The sequence below is a fragment of the Lagenorhynchus albirostris genome, chromosome 16 (assembly GCF_949774975.1).
Source record: "Lagenorhynchus albirostris chromosome 16, mLagAlb1.1, whole genome shotgun sequence".
In the NCBI taxonomy this organism is placed as follows: domain Eukaryota; kingdom Metazoa; phylum Chordata; class Mammalia; order Artiodactyla; family Delphinidae; genus Lagenorhynchus; species Lagenorhynchus albirostris.
In genome coordinates, this window is record NC_083110.1 from 8,617,485 (window position 1) to 8,640,278 (window position 22,794).

General features: G+C 37.1%; 1 protein-coding gene across 1 annotated transcript in view; it reads left to right on the forward strand.

Annotated features, from left to right (window-relative positions):
- The window catches only part of RYR2 (ryanodine receptor 2), a 542,915-nt gene that overhangs the window by 455,048 nt on the left and 65,073 nt on the right, over positions 1-22,794 (forward strand). The window contains exons 81-88 of the mRNA XM_060126891.1: positions 1,180-1,236; positions 2,398-2,497; positions 3,769-3,848; positions 8,181-8,257; positions 9,066-9,139; positions 19,192-19,272; positions 20,455-20,543; positions 21,957-22,085. Of these exons, the coding sequence (XP_059982874.1) occupies positions 1,180-1,236; positions 2,398-2,497; positions 3,769-3,848; positions 8,181-8,257; positions 9,066-9,139; positions 19,192-19,272; positions 20,455-20,543; positions 21,957-22,085 (687 nt within the window). The remainder of the gene's footprint in view (positions 1-1,179; positions 1,237-2,397; positions 2,498-3,768; positions 3,849-8,180; positions 8,258-9,065; positions 9,140-19,191; positions 19,273-20,454; positions 20,544-21,956; positions 22,086-22,794) is intronic.

A 22,794-nucleotide genomic window follows, 5' to 3' on the forward strand; every position in this document is an offset into this window, starting at 1 on the left:
ATCCATCATTTTATTGCCTGAAAACTTTCTAGTTTCACTTTTAAAGTTTTACTTTTTTATGTCGTGATAAAATTTCCAATGAAAGATTAAATTATATACCCAGAAGCAGTTTTCAAAGGGGACAACAACGTACAAAAAGAAATAACATTAAAGATGTTCTGAAGAGAGGGCTTCCAACAAAGAAATTCAAAAGAGTGGTCAACCTGATCCCTCTTTATGAAATATGATTTTCCTGCCTCTAGATCAGAGTGTGTTTTTTTGCTCACTATTTTTTCTTCAAATGTTTCATATCATCTCCCCCCAAATACTATTATTGAAATTTAGATGTTACATAAGGAAAATTAGCGTGATCTTTGCTCAGGGAGTTTACTTTGTAAAGAAGGCAATTTGATATCCTGTGTTTCTTGGTCCTCCTGAGGTCTGTCCATCATGAGTGATTTCAGTTACTGAAGAGGATACTGGGACCTTGGAATCTATTGTGCAGGTTGTTCTGCCAGATCTTTGAGCTGGTCTCCCTACTTTTGGAGCACAAATGGCGAAGGGTTTCTGTATTTGTTTTTCCTCAAGAATATATGGCATGCTGCCATCTTCCATCTTCTTTGGATTTCCTGATGACTATCTTTCTATGTTGTATTGCGTCAATAGAAGAATCATTCTTTCTAACTCCTTTGCCTCTTTAGTTGATGAAAATAATAGCACAGTTCCTTAAGACAGTAATTTCTTATCAGTTTTACTGGACAGCTCTTTCACGAAGGGAGTTGGTTAAGCTAGGAAGTAAAAGTTCCAGAAATAGCTCTGGCAACGGGAGGAAAGTCAAAGATTGTTGGGTCTAAAAGGAAGAATCAAATGTTGCTCCCTAATTTTAAACAGCACCTGAAGAGCAGACGAAAGGGTCTTCTTTCAGTTTTCCTGAAACTCTGTTGTAATGACAATATAGTTTTGTGTGTCTGTGTGGTTTTGTTTTCGTTTTGTTTTTGACTTCACAGGAAGAGGTTTAAACATGAAGGCAAACCTTTTAGATGTTAGCATGGCTACGTATAAAGCAAAGCTGCCTTTTTTTTTTTTCTTTTTTCTGCTTCCATTTAGGCCTATCACATAATTTAAGAAAAAATAAAAATTTAACCACAGGAGCTCTAACTATAGTGTGAAAAAAAACCCTGATCAATTTTGTTTTCGCAGCACGATATTATCAAAGATTTAAGAGACAAATTTGCCAGCCTCGGCGAGAACTCTCTGGTAACAGCATAAATGTCTGTGTTGGTTGCTTTTGATTTAAAGGTTTCTTTTTTCATTTGTTTGAGCCCATTTCTTTTACCCCCTCCTTTTAGTTTATGTTCTTTTTCATATTCTGTAACTAGCAAGCCTTCATTTTTTAAACCTCTTCCATCTTCCAGTGTCTATTTTCCGTACTTTGGATGGAAAGTTTATGGCAGCAAAGCTGTCACTCTGGCTACCTCTGCTGCAGCTCTTCCTGCTCTTAGGTCATATATGTTTTGGCCGTTGTGTTTATGGACATGATACTAATTGACTGTTTCATGTCCCATTGACTAAGCTTCTCTACCACGCCATTTGATGGACGCGCTGTCATAGTGCTCTATGCAACTTTCATTCTGCAACTTATACTGCTTGGTTCCGTCTCAATTCTCCAGCGAACTGGATAGCTCAAGTGAATGATCCTACCAGTCTTGAACTTGCTGTGCCTTTATATTTTATTTTGATTTCCTTCTGTATGTGTTCAGTGGTAGTTTAAGTGGAAAAGAACAAACTCTAGCCATTGCTCTAGCAGTACCATGCAGTATCGTTTATTACCACCAGAGAATACAAAATATAAAGGCACATTGCTTCTTTTATTCTTTGGGAGGGGACTGGGGAGATCTGTTATCATATGTCCACTACTTAGTTGAAGCCTACCTTTTTATCCATATCAGCTTTCAATTTTGCTTAAACTCCAACACGTCCTCAGTTAATGTTTTTCTGTCATTCAGTGATGACTTACAACTCGAGCCATTTGCTGAGCAGTATCAAGTTATGACCATGACTTGGGAGATGATTAAACACGTGACAAACTGATGCACGAATGTATCATTCAGAAAGTGCAAGTTTCAGTGATGAAGTACAGTACTTCAAAAGTATGATACAGGCTTTGGACTAATCCAGTCATGACAATTGAGAAAATTCATCCTGATAAATCAGTACCAAAAGTCTATCACAAGAAATAAAAAGGGAAAAACCAAGAGTTGACTATGTTAACATCTGTTGGATAACATTGTTGGTGTTGAAATGGTCCATAATGTTGTCATAGAGCCCATACATGAAGAGATGACTGAAAATGTGGTTTATAGAAAGCTGCTCTGCTTAGTGATAGCTGCAACATAAATGGTTGGGATTTGTGTTCAGGAAAAAGAAATGGAAAAGCAAAAGCTTCTGTACCAACAAGCCAGGCTCCACGACCGCGGTGCAGCTGAGATGGTGCTGCAGACCATCAGTGCCAGCAAAGGTGAGGCTCCTGGCTCTACCTCGGAAGGGCTGATTCTGTAGATTTCCCCTTTACTCCTAGGAGCGCTCTTACGTAAAGTCTACCGATTTATTTAGTCCCTGAATTTCTTGTTCATGACTAGGTCAGGTGACTTGACAAATGCCGCCTCTCTTACAAAGTTCAATGTTGATTTTTCTTTTTAAATCAGAATCTTACTAAAAGATTTTTTATTTCTGTTCGTTAAGTTTTGGAAATTATATTGGGACACAACTCTAACAAACTGATTATGTGAATCAGAGGTGGGCAAATGTTTTCTGATAGAGGCCAGATAGTAAATATGTTCGGCTTTGTGAGCCATTGGGGCCTCTGTGGCATCTCTTCAACGCCGCCAGAGTGGCATGAAAGTAGCTAGAGACAATACGTGAATAAATGGTGTGGCCATGTTCCAATAAAACTTTATTGACAAAAACAGGTGCCAAGCTGGACTTGGCCCTCGGGGCCCTTGATATAAATGTTTAGATTTTTTAAGTGAGTCATTTTTAGTAATTCAAGTACTGTTGCATTTTTCAGTAGCCAGCCAGTGCAAGCTGATTTTTCTTACATTCGTAATACCTTCTTTGTGAAAACTACTTACTGTAATTTTAATGGAATGAAAAAGTAATGGTGGTTATTAAGCACCCCTCTCCAAATATAGGGATTATTTCATTTCTAAGATAAGTGGAGGCGACTAATGTAAAAATAAAACATAATATGCTAAATTATAGACAACTGGTTGGATTTGAAATTTTGTTATTATTATTCAAATAACTGAAAATTGTGACTAGTCACCCTAATAAAGCAAGGCTATAAACGTATTAAGATAAAAGTGATGAAATGGAGATTTTAAAAGTTGTTCAAACATACTGTTCTTGAGGGAGGAGGGAGAATATTTTAAGTAGCTCATATTCATTTCAGTATTATTTTAATACACATGATTTGTTTTGAATTTTAATAATTTTAGGTGTCAGTATTTCAAAATCAATTGTTTCTTCCTGTTCGTTTTTTCTGTGTTCTCATATAGTTTCAATCATAGACATATTACACAGAACTTAGTGAAAACATTGATGGCAAAATATGCATTATGACTCTTAATTTTTTTGTTGTTGTTGTTATATGAGTCAGTCTGTCCCTCTCCACCATGACATAGGTTTGTAGGAGGTGAATAATGACTTTAAAAGTGCACATTTTGAGACAGAATTGGTTAATGTAGCAGGTGAAGTGATAGAAGGATCACAATATTTTGTATTTTTAAGGTGAAACTGGACCCATGGTGGCTGCTACTTTGAAACTCGGAATTGCTATCTTAAATGGCGGGAACTCTACAGTACAGCAGGTATGTCATTGAGCCTTTCACATCATGTGCTTTTCGAAGAGATGGACCGTATAGTCATCCTGTTGAACTATTTTAGTCATCCTAAAAGAACTATTAGTTGTACATTAGTTGTACTTTTTTGTTTTCATTTTCTATGTAAAGTATGCCTTTATTTTATGGTCATCTTGTCCCAGTATCCAAATATCTCCCAGGTAGCACAATAAACACTCCTTCTAGGTAGCACAACAAATAATAACGCTGGTTAGAAGTCTGAAGTCATGTCATACGGTGTCATCATTTGCAATGCTGCATTTCATGTGAATAAGTTGGCGTAAAGCAGCTGGTTTGTTTTAATAGTGAAAAAGAAATACCCTTACCTAGGGAGCCTAGTTTGGTAATATGTTTTATAGTGTTATATCTCCTAAAAATTGACTCTTAAGATTTTGTTGTATATTTGGTACAAAGCTGGCTTCTAGGTTAATGTGTAAACAGAATGCATTGTTAAGAATTTTTCTAGTTGTAATTCTTTCTATTCTCCTAAGATATGAGAAAATCACTTCCCAACCAAGTTCTGTAATGATGTTCTGTTTAAAAGTTAGACATTATCTGGACGGGGATTTTGCTAACTTCAACCAGTTATGACAAAGGATGCAATCTCCATATCCAGCTGAAGGCCAAGGTCTGTTGAGCTTGTTAGAATAAGAGTATTTGAGTGACTTTCTGCAGATCACAAATGCTGGAGACGGTGTGGAGAAAAGGGAACCCTCCTATACTGTTGGTGGGAATGTAAGTTGGCATAACCACTATGGAGAACAGAATGGAGGTTCCTCAGAAAACTAAAAACAGAACTACCATATGACCCAGCAATCCCACTCCAGGGGCATATACCCAGACAAAACTATAATTCAAAAAGATACATGCATCCCTGTGTTCATAGCACCACTATTCACGATAGCCAAGACATGGAAGCAACCTAAATGTCCGTCAACAGATGAATGGATAACGAAGATGTGGCACATATATAAAATGGAATATTACTCAGCCATAAAAAAGAATGAAATAATGCCATTTGCAGCAACATGGATGGACTTAGAGATTATCATACTGAGTGAAGTAAGTCAGAAAGAGAAAGACAAATACCATATGGTATCACTTATATTTGGAATCTAAAATAGGACACAAATGAACCTATCTATGAAACAGAAACAGACTCATAGACATGGAGAATAGACTTGTGGTTGCCAAGGGGGAAGGGGTGGGTGGGGAAGGGAAGGACTGGGAGTTTGGGGTTAGCAGATGCAAACTATTATCTATAGACGGATAAGCAACAAGGTCCTACTGTACAGCACAGGGAACTATATTCAGTATCCTGTGATAATGGAAAAGAATACACACACACACACACACACACACACACACACACACACACACACGCACACACACACACACACACACACACACACACGCACACACACACACACACTGAGTCCCTTTGCTGTATAGCAGAAATTAACACAACATTGTAAAGCAACTATACTTCACTAAAGAAAAAAAGAGTATTTGAGTGACTTAAAAAAGGACTGTCACAGGTGTGTACTGCATACCTCTGGGGATAACATTCACATGGCCAACAGTGTGGCTCTGAGCTCAGAAAAAATCCTTATGCTCATTGGAGAACAACAAACCACAACGTAATATAAGCATCAGATTGTGTTATTCTAAAACTATAATGTCTCTTATTTTTGTATCTTGGCTTCTGTATGAGAAAGCACGGTTGAACAGGGAACTAGTAACTGTTTATTTCTTGGGTAAGTTTTAGTCAAGCAGGTAAAGGGCTACCCTCATTGAAGGAAAGGAAGGCAAATGAGAACTTTAGAATGTTTGACTTCAAGTTGCTGTGAACCTCAGAACCACTACAGTGGCACAAAGCTAGGAAGAGGCTCCTAGAAACCTTTGAGTCTAAGAAAAGAAAAGCAGAGAAAATTTGAAGGTTTCTTTTGGGTTAGTAAAGGTTGTTATGGAGCACAGGCTCCGGACGCGCAGCCTCAGCGGCCATGGCTCACGGGCCCAGCCTCTCCGCGGCACGTGGGATCTTCCCGGACCGGGGCCCGAACCCGTGTCCCCTGCATTAGCAGGCGGACTCTCAACCACTGCGCCACCAGGGAAGCCCCATCAAATTGTATATTTTTTTCTGTAAATATAATCACTACATGTTAGTACTGGAAGAGAACGTAGACATAACCTAAGCGAGGGTTGTTAGCTTTTTATTGCCTCTGACAGTTCGTTGAAATCTCTGGCCTCCTCTCGGTGTAATGTTTATAAGTGCACAAATTAAAATTACATAGATTGAAAAGGAAACCAAGTATATTGAAATGTGTTTATCAAAATATTATAAAATAGGTTTTCGATAAAGTAATATGTTTCTTTATGAACTCATTAAATAAAAGATCTAGTAGTTGGTCTAATAATTTTTGAGAAGAAAAGACGTGTCTAAATATTTTTAAATATCTACAACAGCTGTAATGTGATATGAAAATACCTGAAATCTTTATTGGTGACAAAATCGTAGCTACTACTAATCCTCTTAGTGTTTGTTGCTTAGATTACTGGGTGAAAGGAATGCTAAATTTCAGTTAGAAGTTAGTAAAAATAAAGGTGAATTTTCTCCCATCCAATCTATAGATTTTCTTTTTTGATTTCCATAGTAAATGACTACATGACGTTTTTTAAAAAAGGAAAAATAAAGAAAACCAACCTAATCTCGCCACAATACTTATAAATAATTTCCCTTGACTTATGGATTGCTTCAAAAGACCTTAATTGTATAGTATATATATTCAGAAATCCATGGAGACAAAAGGAACCTTGAGAGACCATGTAATAAATGTACGCATCGTCTGTACAGATCTTTTCTTTTTTCTTTAAACCTTCAGATATATATTCCACCACTCCCCTTTGACCCTGTAACCCACATTCATTTTGTTTTAAAAGGCCAATGATTAATAAGCGCTTCATGTTTTATTAGACCAATAAGTTATCACACACCCACCCCAAAATGGCTGTGCGTTTTTATGTGTCTGTGCATGTGTAGGTGTATGCATATATGTGTGTATATATGTATATATATATATACACACACACACAAATATATATACACTGTGTATGTGTATACAGCCTTCACATATTTAGTTTTATATTACCTTTAACTCTCTGATTTCTGGAAAAAGAGTACTACCAATATTTTGACTGCTTAGCTGAGCCCTATCTAGATAGCTCTGATAGTAGGAATTAATCCCTTCTATTTAAGATTCAGAGAAGAGCAGTATCTTTATTTTCTTAAAACCTTTGGTGTGCCTCTGTCATCTTATCATCTTGTATGTACTTTTTTTTTTAATTGGGGTATCGTTGCTTTACAATGTTGTTAGTTTCTGCTGTACAATGAAATGAATCAACTATATGTATACATAGATCCCCTCCCTCTTGGACCTCCCCACCCCCCATCCCACCCCCTAGGTCACACCGAGCTGATCTCTCGGTGCTGTACAGCAGGTTTCCACCAGCTGTCCATTTTACACGTGGCAGTGCTCGTACGTCAATCCCAGTCTCCCGGTTCTCCCTCCCGCCCCGCCCCGCCTCGTGTCCACATGTCCATTCTCTATGTCTTCCTCTCTATTCCTGCCCTGCACATAGTACTTCTTATTTGAAACCTCCAGCACACTGTATCTACATTCAAAGTAGCAAGTGGGAGCCATGCATTGCTTTAGCATTTTTTACATTTGTGTTTAACCAAAATGTTGACCACAGAATCTGGACATCATTCTGAGAAAAGAGGAGAAAAATTAATAGTCACATGATTCCCACCAGTCCTTGGGTTTAGAGACCATGGTAATGGAAACTGAATTTCTGTCTGTAACATTAGCATATGGTAATCAGAGCTCTCGGATTGGAATGCTGTTTAAGGAAGTCACTTTTGTAATGAAACCTGTGAATAGCAGACAGGTGGGCCTTCTTCCCGGTAAACTTGAGCTAAGTATCTGAATCTCCAGATACTTACAGAGTGACATGAAGAGAATTAAGAGTATTATTTCCCCCTGATATTCCTGCTGCCTATGGTGTTTTATAAAGCAGCTCCCTTGTTCCAAGCCATGTATATGTCCTGCTGCACTTAGAAATGTGCAAGTCTCTTGCCGTGACGTGCTTATCACTATTTCGTGGTCAAGGTGACGTCCGTCATGTTTGTATGCACTGGATATTTTTTATCTTTATTTCAGAATCAAAGGATGTTTTTATTTCTTATTTAACAAAAAACGAGCTTTGTGTTCAGTGACCCTGTGGTTTCTCTATCTGCTGTAGAAAATGCTGGACTATCTCAAGGAGAAAAAGGATGTGGGGTTCTTTCAGAGCCTTGCTGGCCTGATGCAGTCATGCAGGTAAGCACGTGCTTTTCTTGCTTTGGTTCCACTCAGTGGTTGTACCTTTTAAAGTACGTGTTACTTTGTAAGTACATTACTGACAGCACATACACAGAAGAATTTTTAATGATTAAACACACTTTTAAGTGGGACAAAAGTGTGGAAGTGTCTTATGTTCTATCTTGCTGTTAGGTGTTAGTAATGTTTTAATTACTAATTGTTCCACATTAATAATGTCTTAAAATAGTCTACCCTGTGCTTAAATAGGAACCTTGGAGAATCAATGTGTATTCTGCTTACTTGGGAGTGAGTAGTGTATGATTTTTAAAAGACAAAAAACAAAATTCTTTTTCATTTTATCTGGGAGCCGTTAGACCAGTTCTCATCTGCCCTAAATGAATGAGCCTTAACCATGATCGTCATGACCATGTTCATCATTTTCTGTTTTTTACAGTCTTTGAAATCGTTCAGACAGCATTTGACTGAGGAACCTGCCACATACTTAATGTTATTATTCCAACTGGAAAAACATGATCATTCTAATTATATTTCAGTATGTCTGCTAACTTTGTAATGTTCTCCCAAAGTTGAAACCCATCAATGCCATATGCTTGACTTTCACATGGATCATTTCAGTGTGGACCCTGGAGAGAAACTAGTCTGGTACTAGGAAAATATGGTTGGTAGGCATTGAGTCAGTGTAGGTTTTCAGTATCTGATAACATTTGGTTCACGTTTCACGATACACAGTTTTTAGACATTTGCTCTCCTGAAGAAAGAAAACGTTCTGTTAGGCCTCTAAATGTTTCCTTCCCTGTTATTGCAGTGTCCTTGACCTAAACGCATTTGAGCGACAAAACAAAGCTGAAGGACTTGGGATGGTGACCGAGGAAGGATCAGGTATTGATCACTTAAATTAAAAGCATCACGTGTCCCCACTTCTTCCCTGAAATTACAGAGAGATACAAGGTTATCTTTAAATAGACACAATGCTTATGTGACTCTTTTAAAAGTTCATAGTTAGACACCCATGCAGGTCACATCCAAAACCCAATCTTCCGTGTTGGTCATTGATTCCTTTTTATTCCAGATCTACTGTCAGTGGTCTTTCCCCTAGTTGGGTAGTAAATAAATATCCCTTATTAGAGAATTATCTATAAAATTCTAAACCACATGGATGAGCCACATTAGAAAATGTTTGACTTTCTTTGGCCACTTTAGCAAACTGTCAGGCTTTCAAATTCTTCTGTCTCCTTAGGACAGTGATGCTTTCAGATCCTTCAGTCCACCACTAGTCTTACTATCTCCTCCCTTTTAGCCCAGTTATCCTTCTATCTCATATATCCATGTCTTTGCAAGTCCAAATTGTTGAATGAAATAAAGAGTAATTTTTGTGTTTAAATAACTCTGATCACTTAATTTACATGTGCACGAAAATAATGACTCACCGGTTCTTAGAGCTTTTCTCTCTATAAATAGATATATGAACTAGAAAATTTAGCACACAGTGCATTTAAAGCAGAAATAACTATTGTTGCACATTCGTTTTGGTATTTATTAAGAAGAAAGTATCTTCACTATTTTTGGTTTTGACTTGTTTTTATTCTTTTGTGTTTGATTTTTAAATTAATTTAGTTTGAGTAAGGCCCTGTGTGTTTATCTGTTTTTGTTTGTTTGGTCTGGTTTGGAGTTGTCATCTTATCAATGTATTAGTTTTGGAACATTGGGTCTTATATAAAACTAATCTTATTGCAAAAAATAAATTTTCTCCCCTCTGCCATTTGTAGTCTGCTTGCCTTTCTGAAATATTTTAGAATTCACTAATCTCTCTAATTATCTCTGTATATTTTTGTTCTCACAATAGGAAAAAAATTAGCTGCATTTTTCTTCCGGTATTTTAAAGATTATCATTTATACATATGCTAACACTGCTGCTTCTGTATATATCACCTGTGTAATTTTATTTTCTGCTTGGCATTTGAACGTATAGGTTCAGTAATCAAGTATTCGTCACACGGTTATTTAATTGGGTTAGCTACCTTCAAGAAAAATCACCAGCAGAATTCTGAACTTACTTAGGTTTTTTGAAAATGGACATCAAGCCAGATGTCTTCATTACTAACCTTTGTGTCGACAGTTAACAACACCTGGTCTTGAGGGGCCCATCTGGAGAACTCAGAGCCATGACAAATCCCAGCTCCCATTAACTGCATGCCTCTAATGTCTCACAGAAGTCCTGGGCATTTTCCAGCTGGAAAGTGCCTAAAAAGGAGTCAGTTCTCTATCCAAAGTCTGACTTCCCTGTCATGGAATTAGAAATCAATTTCATTTTCCCCTGCAGTTTTTAGCTAATGTACCATAGGCTCTGAACACAATTCCATTCATCATTCTGAATCACTCTTTACATCAGCTCCCCACAAAGAAATAGTGACCACCCAGGTTTATTTTACTGGGCCTCCTAGCCACTGTCAACCAGATATAGATGAGAATAACATTTGTGAGTCCCAAATCAGAAATAACTGATGAGAGTGACCATCCTAATGTGAGAATTAGTTCTGTCTCTCAATATGAGGTTGGTTTGATTAGTTTACTCTTTTTAAAGACACACACAAAAATAATTGCCCAAATTGATTAACACGTTTTCTATTTTATTTCCTTACAAACAGCAAAGCAAAAACAAACTCTCAACTTCTTTCTTTTTCCCCATTTCCTTTTCTTTCGACTACCGTCAATGTACTATTCTCCCTTCCTCAGTCATCACTCATGAGCGTGGTAATTATTAAAAATGAACTGCCTTTTCTTCATTTGCTCCTTTATTTGTTGTTAGCTTTGTGTACAGTCTTGATAGTGACAGTTTTTGTGCATTTTTTCCTTTTATAGACCCTTTTAACAAGTAGATTGTTTACTTCCCATCATTATGCATCCTTTTCCTTTTAAAACTTATATATCAAGCTTTCCTTTTTTTTTTTTTTTTTTCTCATCCTATGAGGATGTGCAGCTATTAACATATTAGACCTGAAGGGGCAGCAAGCATTTAAATGATGGTTTTAGATTTGTTTGGTTCTGTTCTTTCATTTAAAAAAAGTTCTGGTGGACCCAGTGTTTGCAGCTGTTGTGTAAATGAATGAATGTGTGCAAGAGTCTCCCTGTGGCATTTCTGTCTTGGACATACTGTGGCTTTATGGCTGTACCAAGTGGTGCACGGGAAAATCAGCGCCGATCCAGTGTGTGCTATGAATGGCTGAGTCTCATCTTAGCCATTGGGCTCTGCTACTTCCCTTCCAAGTATTGAGAGATCTATAGAGTTTTTCTCTATTCTTTGAAAATATCACACATTAAAAACCTTCTACCATAAAAACAAATTTTCATTCTTGAGACCAAATTTAAAGAACTGTAGAAACAGTAGCAAATGTTCACTCTTCAAGCTAGGATAATAACAAAGATGGCACTGGTGTTGCAAAGTAGTCTCTAAAAGACATGACATACGATGGTAATAAAGAAGGGATGAGATTTTTTGAATGGTACCTAGTATGTCAACAGGGCTTCAGAGATTAAGTTGTGCTTTCTGAATACACACTGTTGCCTTCACCAAAATATCTTTCAGGAGAATATGCAGTGACCACTCCTTCGCTGTAATGAATGGTACACTATTTCCCAGATTGAGAACACCTATACTGACTCTATCTTTTGGCATACTTTTAAAATTTCTGTTACACGACCATTCTTTTAAGCTTCTGCAACTATTAAGAGTTTGTACTCTCAAAGGAGAAAGGACATTGGGCATCCCTGTTGAAAAACAGAAAAGACTGAAAAATCTAAATCTGTTAGTGATATCCTTGCTTCAAAGCTTAAGGCTTGTGCAGTATAGGCTCAGGACTGAGAAAATAATCTGATAGATCTAAATCTGCATCCTAACCAATTATCTTTATTAAGCTCAGTCTCTTCCCGATGATGATAACATGACCATAAATTATATTGCCATGGAAAATGTATAACTTGAATACATGAACTTTTTCATACCCACAACTTTCCCATGAGGTATTTTTCCTATTTTATAAATAAGGAGAGTGAGGGAGAGAAAGATAACATGGCTTGTCCAGGGTCACGCAGCGAAGTGGCAGGGTCAAGGCTGAAATGCAGGCATTCTTCCTGTCTTTAATTTGCCCATTCCACATGCCTACTCCCTTCCCCCCCATCCTTCAGTAGCCTTTGGGGGGCTTATTTTGTGTCCAGCATGTTGGCTTAGGTAGAATTGTTGGTCCCTTAATGTAATGTCTCCTTTCAAAGACACCCATCTATTGCCGATTTTTGCATCCACCGTTGAAGTTTTAATATTACTTTTAAGCTTTTTATGGTTACACATGACATTCTTCATCTGGTGTTGAGATACCATTAGGGAATATGTGCTTCTTTAAGCTTTGTATACAGCTGTCCCTCTGTATCCATGAGGGCTTGGTTCCAGGACCCTCCCCTTCCTCCCCCCTCCCCTAGCAGATATCATAATCCACAGATGCTCAAGTCCCTGATATAAAGTGGCATAGCACGGTCATACCTCTGTATCTGCAGATACAGAAGGACCACTGTATCTGGATCTCAGACTAATTGTTTATATTCTTTTCTCTACACTGTTACTGTCCTGTAGCCCTATCCCACCTTACTAAATTTCCCCCATTTCTACAAAAGCCTGGACCTCCCCCTTGTTTGTTTGGTTTTTTTTAAAAAAAAGGTGCTTAAGCAAATGTGTTTCGATTTGTCACGTGCTCAGTGTTGTCCTCTCTGTATATTTTTTAGTCCTATGTGTTTTCTTTTAACATAGAGTGAAGTTCAAAACCAAAAACCTATATAAATCTTTGAAATTTCATTCCATCCTTGGATTTCTAATTTGTTTTTCCTCAGTACCGTTTAATCTCATTAGTAATTCATGATGAGCTTGAAAGTGCAATTTTCCTTCTTTCAAACGTCTTCTTGGAATATAGTCGAAGATACTGCATTTGATTTTTGATCATTTTGCAGGGATCCTTGACTTCGTAAGCAAGATGAAATTGCGAAGCTGATCTGATTCCTCAGAAATTGTTTGATTTTCTAAACTGTTATATAAAACATTAATACAAGTTAAGCTTCTCAAATTTCCACCTGTAACTGATAACGTGTTGCATTGAGGTTCTTGCCGATATATTTATAGTGACCTCATGAAGTTTATGTGAAGTTGAAGATAAAAGGATTCCTTTTAATTAATTAATGAAAGGGATAATTAAAGCAATCTTTAAATATTGGCTACACTAATTTTTCGTTAGTGTTTTTAGTGCTTAATTATTTTTTGGCTTTCTCCTGCCCCAGATTTTCAAAGTACTTTCCCAGGTATAATCCAGTGCTAACATCTGGGTTCTGACTATATTTCTCTGCAGTTCCTATGGGTAAACTTTCTCTTCAAGAAAAAGCCTGTAGTTCATGGCACTAAATAGATTGTTTTTTAACATCCTTGCATTTTTTAAACTTTGAAGCAGTCCTTTAAATTTGAGTGGCTATTACGTGCTAGACACTGTCCTAGGCACTGGCGTTCTATAGGAGTCCAGTATCGTGTAGACAGACTTGTAAACAAGCAACTTCAGAACAATGCCCTCTGTGTAAGAGAGAACTGAGTTGATACTTTGCCAGGGATGGGGAAGTGTCACCATAGACATAACACGTAGCCTGAAGTAGAAGTTTATCTGGTAGATAAGGAAAGCAAAGAAAGGCATTCCAGTGGAAGGAATTAGCATCAGCGTATGCAAAGTTTAAGGTACAAAACATATCAGAGGACAGTAACCAACCTGGTGCGGTTGAAGAGAAATGAACCCCCTAGAAGATGGCAAGATCGTTTGTGAGAGGTGCTGAAGGACCTTCCTTGCTCTTTCCAGGCATTTGTACTTTCTTTCTGAGACCCTGGAGAGCCATTAAAGGAATAACACTTAAGGGATACATTATGTTTTGTGTGATGATCCGCCTGGCATTAAATTCCTACATTCACTGTTCAAAATGCTTCCAGTAGAACCTAATCACCCTAAAAGGCACAGATCTCTCCTTTCTCAGTAATGCTAATGTATTAAATAGGCATGGAGTTCTCCAAAGGTAGTGGTCACCACCATTTCCTTCACGGCAGCGGGGGAACTCTGCTTAACGGTAGATTGCAGAGAATTCTTCAGAGTACACTTTCCATAATTACTGTTACAGGAGTCAGTCTGTTTGTCAGGAAGAGTGTTATAATTGGATTGCCTATAGCTGTTGTTGTCAGCACCAGGCTGTAAGATGGGTGTCCCATGTGAAGACATGGAGATCAGTTAGGATGCTGGTGGATGGAATGGGTGAAGGACATAAAGGATTTCAGTTAGAGTAATGACAACTGAAAGGCACTAAGAGAAGGCTACAAGAAGAGGCACACTATTGAATATTAGATATAGGATGGATAAACAACAAGGTCCTACTGTATAGCACAGGGAACTATATTCAATACCCTGTGATAAACCATAATAGAAAAGAATGTGTATATATATATCTGAGTCTCTTTGCTGTACAACAGAAATTAATACAACATTGTAAATCAACTATACTTCAGTAAAAGAAAGAAAAAAAAAGAGACGGCTATAAGAGAAACAATCTGCAAATCATGTTTGAAAGCAAAAGATTTCTTCCCCCACAGCTAACCTATAACTTTAATTCTGTTTTCCATCGGTCACACCTAACTTTTTTCACACACAGTGGTCGTTGGTATTATCTAGGAATGCATTTTATACACTGGTGTCAGGTTGTTACCTTAGATTAAATACATGCACTTAATGGAATTATGAATGATTTATCATATTCACAACCCACCAGTATTCTATATTTTAGAAATCTAAAGGTTGTTTTTTAATGACTGCATGCCATTAAAACTTCACATTTATTCCTACTGTGTTTTGCATATTTCAAAGCAACTGTACTTGTTTGGACCAATTTGATTCTCCCAGCAGCCCTGTGAATTCAGGAAGTCAGGAGACTGTTAATTTCCATATCAAAATGATGAAACAAAGACTCAGAAAGGTGAATTGACTTTTCTAAAGCCACGTGTCTAGAATATGGTTTTCCTTGGGTTCTAAAATTCACAAAAACAAGTTAGGAGTTCACAATTTAAATAATGTACAATAAGTGTAATGATTGTTAGTCAGAGATTGATTGCTGATGTGAGCTCTGTGAACTGTAGAAACTATTGCACACTGGATTCAGAAGGACCATACAATATCGAAATTACCTATTTATTGCCTGACTGTGACCTTCTTAAGGTTAGGGATTGTGTCCAGTGGTCTTTTTTGTCCCTAGCACCTCACAAGGTGCCTAGCATATAGGAGACTGTGAATGTTTGCTGAAGTTTACTGAATTCAAGTCCTTTACTTGTTAACAGCTGTAGGACAGTAGTCAAGTTACTTAATTTCTCGGTTGTTTACCAAACCACAAAATGGGATCGTATCACCTCATTTGTAGGATTTTTGTAAACCTGAAATGAAATGTGAGAAAATATATCTAGCACAATGCCTAGCACACCGTAGTCACTAACTAAATGTGAATCGTAAATCCATTTCAGATTTTTTATTCTTCGTTAGTTGAGCTGTAATATTATTCAAGCAGCCATATTTAGACCATTTAAGCAATGATATTAAAACTACCCACATGGAATCAAATACCTGACTTTTCACTATTTAAAAATATTTTTAACCTTTATCCTTCAGTGTTTTCATATACAAAATAAATATTTAAGTCCTCTAAAGATTAGTAAGTAATCAGAATTATTTCCTCCATGGCAATGGGGGGCCCTTGAGAGCTGTTTAACGATAGATTACAGGGAATTATTTGATGCAGCCAGTGTCATGTTTCATGCTACTCACCCTTTTATCTCTGCATCATTAGAGATGCTGACCCTACAACGATGGCGATCTCTTAGTCTTCTGGAGTCAATTGTTCATATATATATTAGTCTTTTTATTTATTTCATTAATTTTAGAACAGTTATTGATAATTATTAACAGTTAAATCAAACTTTGCCTGGAGATAAGTGTGCAGACTTTGAGCTATATCCTTGGATATTCTAAGTAAAAATTCTAAGTAAGAACAACTGTTTTTATTGAACTTAAACACTTGGGTACTTTTCTATTAGTTGGATAAACCGATTGTGAGTAGAAAAGCCTTTAAAAGTGTGTTGACTTTATTAGATCTCTAAATGAGGAATTACTTTTTACTGGTAGCTTGAACAAATAAGGTCTACCTAATATTATTTCCAGGTGAAAACTTACATTTTTGAAAATATTTGGTCCATTAAAATTAAGGTGGCTTTTTGAAAATATAAACACATTTAATACCTATGTTCACATAACTATATTTATCGTGTAGGCATGTTGTTCCCATCTTTATTTAGTGTCATTACCACTGCTACTAATAATATTAACCTCTCCACAATTGATAAAAAATGGTCATATAGATTGTGCAGAGCCAGTGAGGTAGACAGTGTACGCTTTACATTCATTTTATAGGTGAGAAAACTGAGGCACAAAGAACAAACTCATCATCACAACGGTATTGAAATAACTCTCCCTTTATTACAGTGTTAGAAATTATAAGCCCCTTATAATTAAAAATAAAACCAAAGGAATGCCCTTCACACTATCTACATTTGGCCATCATGCAGCTATTGCAAATAATATTTTTAAAATGTAAGAGCACTTTCAACTACATTTTACTCCATTTTGTTATTTATTATCAACCTTAGTTTCCATCTTACAATGGAATTTCTTTTGCATACATCACAAAATAGACTGTTGCTCGTGTACCTTCTGCAGACATAAAGCCATCATCCATCTCTGTTCCTGCACTGCCTACATGCAGCATGGGCGATGGCAGCATTTTAATCAGATAGTAATGTGTTCATTAAGCAATAGCACCTTAGTGGATACGATAACCTGGTGTCAGCTGATGGTAAATGAAGTCTTGACCTGCCCCTCCCCCCCACCCCGACTTTCCCTCTTGTTCTGCTGTGTGCAGCGTGTCCTATGTAAGAAGTTACTCGTCTGTGTTTCGGTGTACAGTCTGGAAAATACTGTGCATGCCAACAGAAAACAAACCTTATGTTATAAGTCAATGTGCATCGTACAGAACATTCTCAGGTACACTGGTAGACTACATGTTAATTTATTTGTGTTAACTTTTCTGAATACTTTCTACCAAGGGTTACTTACTCCACATTGAATATGTGAACATTGGAAGTATGTCCGTGGTTTTATTGATTCAATTTTCTGAGAAACGGCAAAACCAAAACAAAACATTTTAGCTGGGTTCACAAGGAGTCAATAAGTCTGTGTAACTAACTCATAACAGTTTGATTGAAATAGCATTTTAAAGTATCTTCATGAAATGATACTAAGTGTAACCAATGAAGAGTGTGGCTTGTTAGCCGAGGCTGTTTCCTTTTTTCGTATCCTGTCATGAACGTGAACATGGAGGAATGGGCTTATCAGCCATGTACTGAGATTCAGAACGATGTGCATTTAACACATTAAACTTGCCACATCGCATTTGTAGACGTGGTGATCTTAATTTGGTCACCAAATATAATATCTTGCAGGCCAACAGGGAAACCAGTACAGTGATTTTATGTACTTTTTTTAATGTTTATATTAGTTTTCAAAATGGTTTTGCTTCCTAACCCTCCCATTATATGAAGCCTCTCACTTTGAAAGTCACAGACTGCAGACTGGTAAGTCCATCAACTCTCTGTCATTATGATCACTCGTAATTTTAGTTCCAGTAAACACATGATCATTGCATAGTTTTCTTTCTTAGCCCAAAGTATTTCTAGTCTGAAAAGTTATTATTATTTTTTTAAATACATGAGTATATTCATTCACTTGCCAAACAACATTTGTTTTTTTTTTTTTTTTTTAGTCATTTTGCTTTCTAAACAAATTGAGATTCCAGAGCATACGCTCATAATGTTGACAGTGTTTTTTTCACGGACACTCTATGCTTTTAAAATCAGCTTTCATTTGTGTGGTGCCTGTTTTTTGTTTGTTTCCTTCCTTGTGTTTTTGCTTTCAAAGTAACTTGTGATCAAGATACATTTAAATGGAAATGTAGATGAAAGATCGGAACCCTTTTCTGAGGCTTCATCCTTGCCCCACACGTATAGTTAGTGTTGAAATGATGCAGAGCACCTCCTATGGCACTGAGATGCCCTCCGTTTCACATTTCTTTGTTAGATTTAGCTCTCCTAGCAGGAGCCAGCGAAGTTTATCCTTTGGTTTGGTATTTAGAATTAGGTCTGCTTGTCAGTTCTTCCTCCTCTGGAAGGAATGCTCCAACCAATGAGCTCTCTACTTAGACAAGCTCATGAGAGAGTTAAGTGAAATGAGTTAAAAAACATTTTCCAGTCATCCAGAGTTTTCACAAAAGTCCTTTAATTAATATTTGAATAAAAGAAACTCTTGGTCCTGTTTTATGTATGTACTGAATACTTCTGCATTGAATCATTTGGTCAGACTCTGGGAATAAAGCAGACTTAACTTCCACATTTGTAAGAGACGCAGAGATCATTCCTACACAAATCTTACCAAAAAGGAAAAAAAGAAAGATAGAAAGAAAGAAAAAAAAAGTTTAAGTCTCTAATCTCTTCAGGTTGTTTCTAAAATGTTGCCAAACCCATGCTGCTACTTTTAACAGAGAGATATCTGAGTTTTTAAGATCCAAGTGTTCTTTTCTTAGCAAGAAAAAGTGCATCTATCTGTCAAGCGCATGATCTTATGAGCTTCAGATAGAAAAGTGGCTATGATTTGTGACTGTTTTGGGTTCAGAACGATGCTACATCAACATGCAAGTTTGATGGAGGTGGGGATAGAAAGGGAGGGCGAGGCTAAGGTGGTTGATAACATTGGGTTCCTCTGGACTTCCTGCAGGAGAAAAGGTTCTGCAGGATGACGAATTCACCTGTGACCTCTTCCGCTTCTTGCAACTGCTTTGTGAGGGACACAACTCAGGTTTGTGAGACCCCAGACCATCGGTGGTACCCAGAAATAAGCATTTTGAAGCAATAATAGGAGTCTCTTAGTTCCAATTATACTTCTTCCCTTGGGTCAAGAAACAGTTCTTGAACATTACCTGCTGCGTAGGCGCTGGAAAATTTTCTGTATCGCATTGCCTCTTTCAAAGTCCTTTGCTAGCCCTTTCATTTAATTCTTTTTTTCTTTAATTAATTAATTTATTTATTTATTTATTATTGGCTGCGCTGGGTCTTCATTGCCGCGCACAGGCTTTCTCTGGTTGCGGCGAGCGGGGGCTACTCTTTGTTGTGGTACACAGGCGTCTCATTGTGGTGGCTTCTCTTGTTGCAGGACACAGGCTCTAGGGTGCGTGGGCTTCAGTAGTTGTGGCTCGTGGGCTCTAGTGCACAGGCTCAGTAGTTGTGGCACGCGAGCTCAGTAGTTCTGGCGCACAGGCTAAGTTGCTCTGCAACATGTGGGATCTTCCCAGACTGGGGCTCGAACCCGTGTCCCCTGCATTGGCAGGCGGATTCCTAGCCACTGCGCCACCAGGGAAGCCCCTCACTTAATTCTTATTAGTTGTTCTCATGCTAGAGAAGACAGCTGATAGGTGAAGAAAGATGTAGATCAGATAGATAGCTATAGAGACATACGTAGCTCTGTTTCTTTTTTTACCACGTATCTTACTGGGGGAATCTACTTCATTGTGTAACTTTGCATGATGTATTTACATTCATTGTTTATATATCTGGTTCTCCACCAAGCTTGTGTATCCGTGAAGGCAGGAACTTGATCTTGATTTTTGCTTCCCCAGCACTTAACACAGTACTAAGGAATAAGGGATTATGGAATAAATCATTTAATTACTCTGTCCTACAGGATGGAAGTTGTTTTTAGCCATTCACATGCCCAGAGCCCTAGAGCTAGGAATCAAGAAACAGGTGTTAGCAACCTCTTAGATGAAATTTGAATATTGATATTCTGTGAAGCACCTAGATTTGTTTTTGAGGTACTCACTTTGTATGGAAAATATAAATTATTCAATATTAAAACTATCAGATTAACAGTGTACGTAGCCATGGTGATTTTGCTGGAGACATCATTTGCTTTTGGAGTTATTCAAAGAACTCATTTTACATTTTTGAATGCGCTTTAATAACATCTTTTGATCTTATGTAGATTTTCAAAATTATCTGAGAACTCAGACTGGCAATAATACGACTGTCAACATAATCATCTCTACCGTAGACTACCTACTGAGAGTTCAGGTACGTTGCTTTACGTTAGTAACAAATTAAGGGGTTGGCTGGTTGGCAAGATATGGTGGGGTTGTGAAACTGCCATGTTGAAATGTGTTTTGATTTATGAGGTCAGAATTTGTAGAGATATTTTGGCTTTGATCACAGTCTTTCCCCAAATCTTAGGTTGAAACTGCCACTATTGTCTTGGCCACTGATCCTGGCTCTCACTTGGCTTATTTTCTTTCTATAAGTGGGAATATGTTTTTCCTACGGTTTTTAGCTTGATGGCATTTTAAATTCCTTTTCAATTTGTAAAGCATGAACATGCTCTGTTCCTTCCTCTACAGTTGATAGATAAATAGGAGAAGGATATTTGAAACGTTACTAAAAATGGGAAAGAAAGGCTTTCAAACTACTTACCATACACTTAAATTTAATAGCATAAGGTTAGTTCTTTTCAGCTCTTGAAATATTTGCATTAATTTAAAAATTCAGCTTAACACGTCATCACTTAAAAGTATCTTTGATAGTGTAGTAATGGTTTACACATTACTAGAACCGAATCTGAAGGTGTAGGCCTCTTAAGTAATAAGATCTTATATAACTTTTATTTCCCTCCCTTTATTTATAAGGAAATCAGGTATAGTACTTTTAAAAACTGCGAATTCAAACTCTGTTTCTCCCTTAATCTTTGCATATGTAAAAGCACAACACTCTTACTTAAAGCTTAATGAGAAAAAAGTCCATTTTTGAAGCAAATATATCAAGAAGCATTGCTGAAAATATATTTGCGATTTTCAAAATCATGTCTCAAAACCTAAATGGTAGCCCAAATTGTATTATTCATTTAGGCAACTAAAGTTCCTTCACAATATAAGTTGTTGTTGAATATATCCTGTTTGGAAAGATTGATCTTATTTAGATGTTTGTTTACAGTTGTTGTCAGTATTTATAAGGAGTCCAACTAGTTTCTTCAGGGGCAGTTACACAAGCCAGGAACATCCTGGAATTCTCATCAAAGAAATGTTATTGGCTTTGTTGGAGAAAAAGGAGACCAAATGTCTGGAACCCAGAAATATTGTTCTATGATTTGTCTAATTTCTGTGCTCACATAGTAAACACCTAACTGCTCTATGGATAAATATGCATTAATGTTATGAATCCTTATGTTTGTGAAGTTCAAGGTCATCAGAGACAGAAAGTCATTTTAAAAGCTAAGTTTTCTACTTCTAATCTTCTCTCCAGTTGTTATTTATATCTAGGGAGGATGTCACCATATTTTATGTTTAGGAAAATCATTGACAATAGTACTTACCTTGCAGATATTTTTGTTTGCTTCCAATCTGTTATTTAAAATGATTTCCTATTACTGAGTCCAGAACTGGACAGGTCTTTGGTAGCTTCAGATGGTGCCTTAATCCTCTCATGTCTCTTTTCCAGGAATCAATCAGTGACTTCTATTGGTATTACTCTGGGAAAGATGTCATTGATGAACAGGGACAAAGGAATTTCTCCAAAGCGATTCAAGTAGCAAAACAAGTCTTTAACACGCTTACAGAGTATATTCAGGTAAACCTTTATTTCTGTTATTTGAAGAAGGAAAGAAAGAGAGAAAAGAGAGTCAACTGGTTAGCATTGAATTCCTTGGAAAAATGCAATATGCCTAAAGTATTTTCCTGCTCTCATCCACATTCTTACTGACCCCTTCCATAGATTCTTAGCCAATTGGCCGTTTAAAATACTCACTTGAGATGTGAATTTATATGGAATGAACCTGCTTTACCACTTGGTAGGTTGGGATGTCATGAACTCCTTCAAGACATGAACCATGATGTTGACTGTGTCATACTTCCAGGGTCTGGTATATATATATTAAGCACTCAATAAATATTAAGGAAGGAGGGGAGAGAAGAAGTGAAGGAGAGAGGGCAGAGTTGTAAACCACTTTTTATAGTATTCCAGTGAAAATAAGGAAGAAGTTTCATAGAAACTTTATGAAAAAGAAAACAGCATTTAAAAACTTCATTTTAATACATGTATGTGTGTATTGTTGACTGAAAAAAAATGGGCAACCTAGGAATTGAGAATTATGTTTTATCTAGAGGACTTACTGAGGACTTAAGCCTGGGATGCAGCCTCTCAGATAGCTTTGAGGGACTGCTCCGAAAAGGTAAGGGAGGCTATATAGGATATATAGGGTTTTTTGGCGAAAACAAACAAACAACAACAAAAAAAACCAGGGAGTCCGAACATCAAAAGATTACTGTTAATTAAAGAA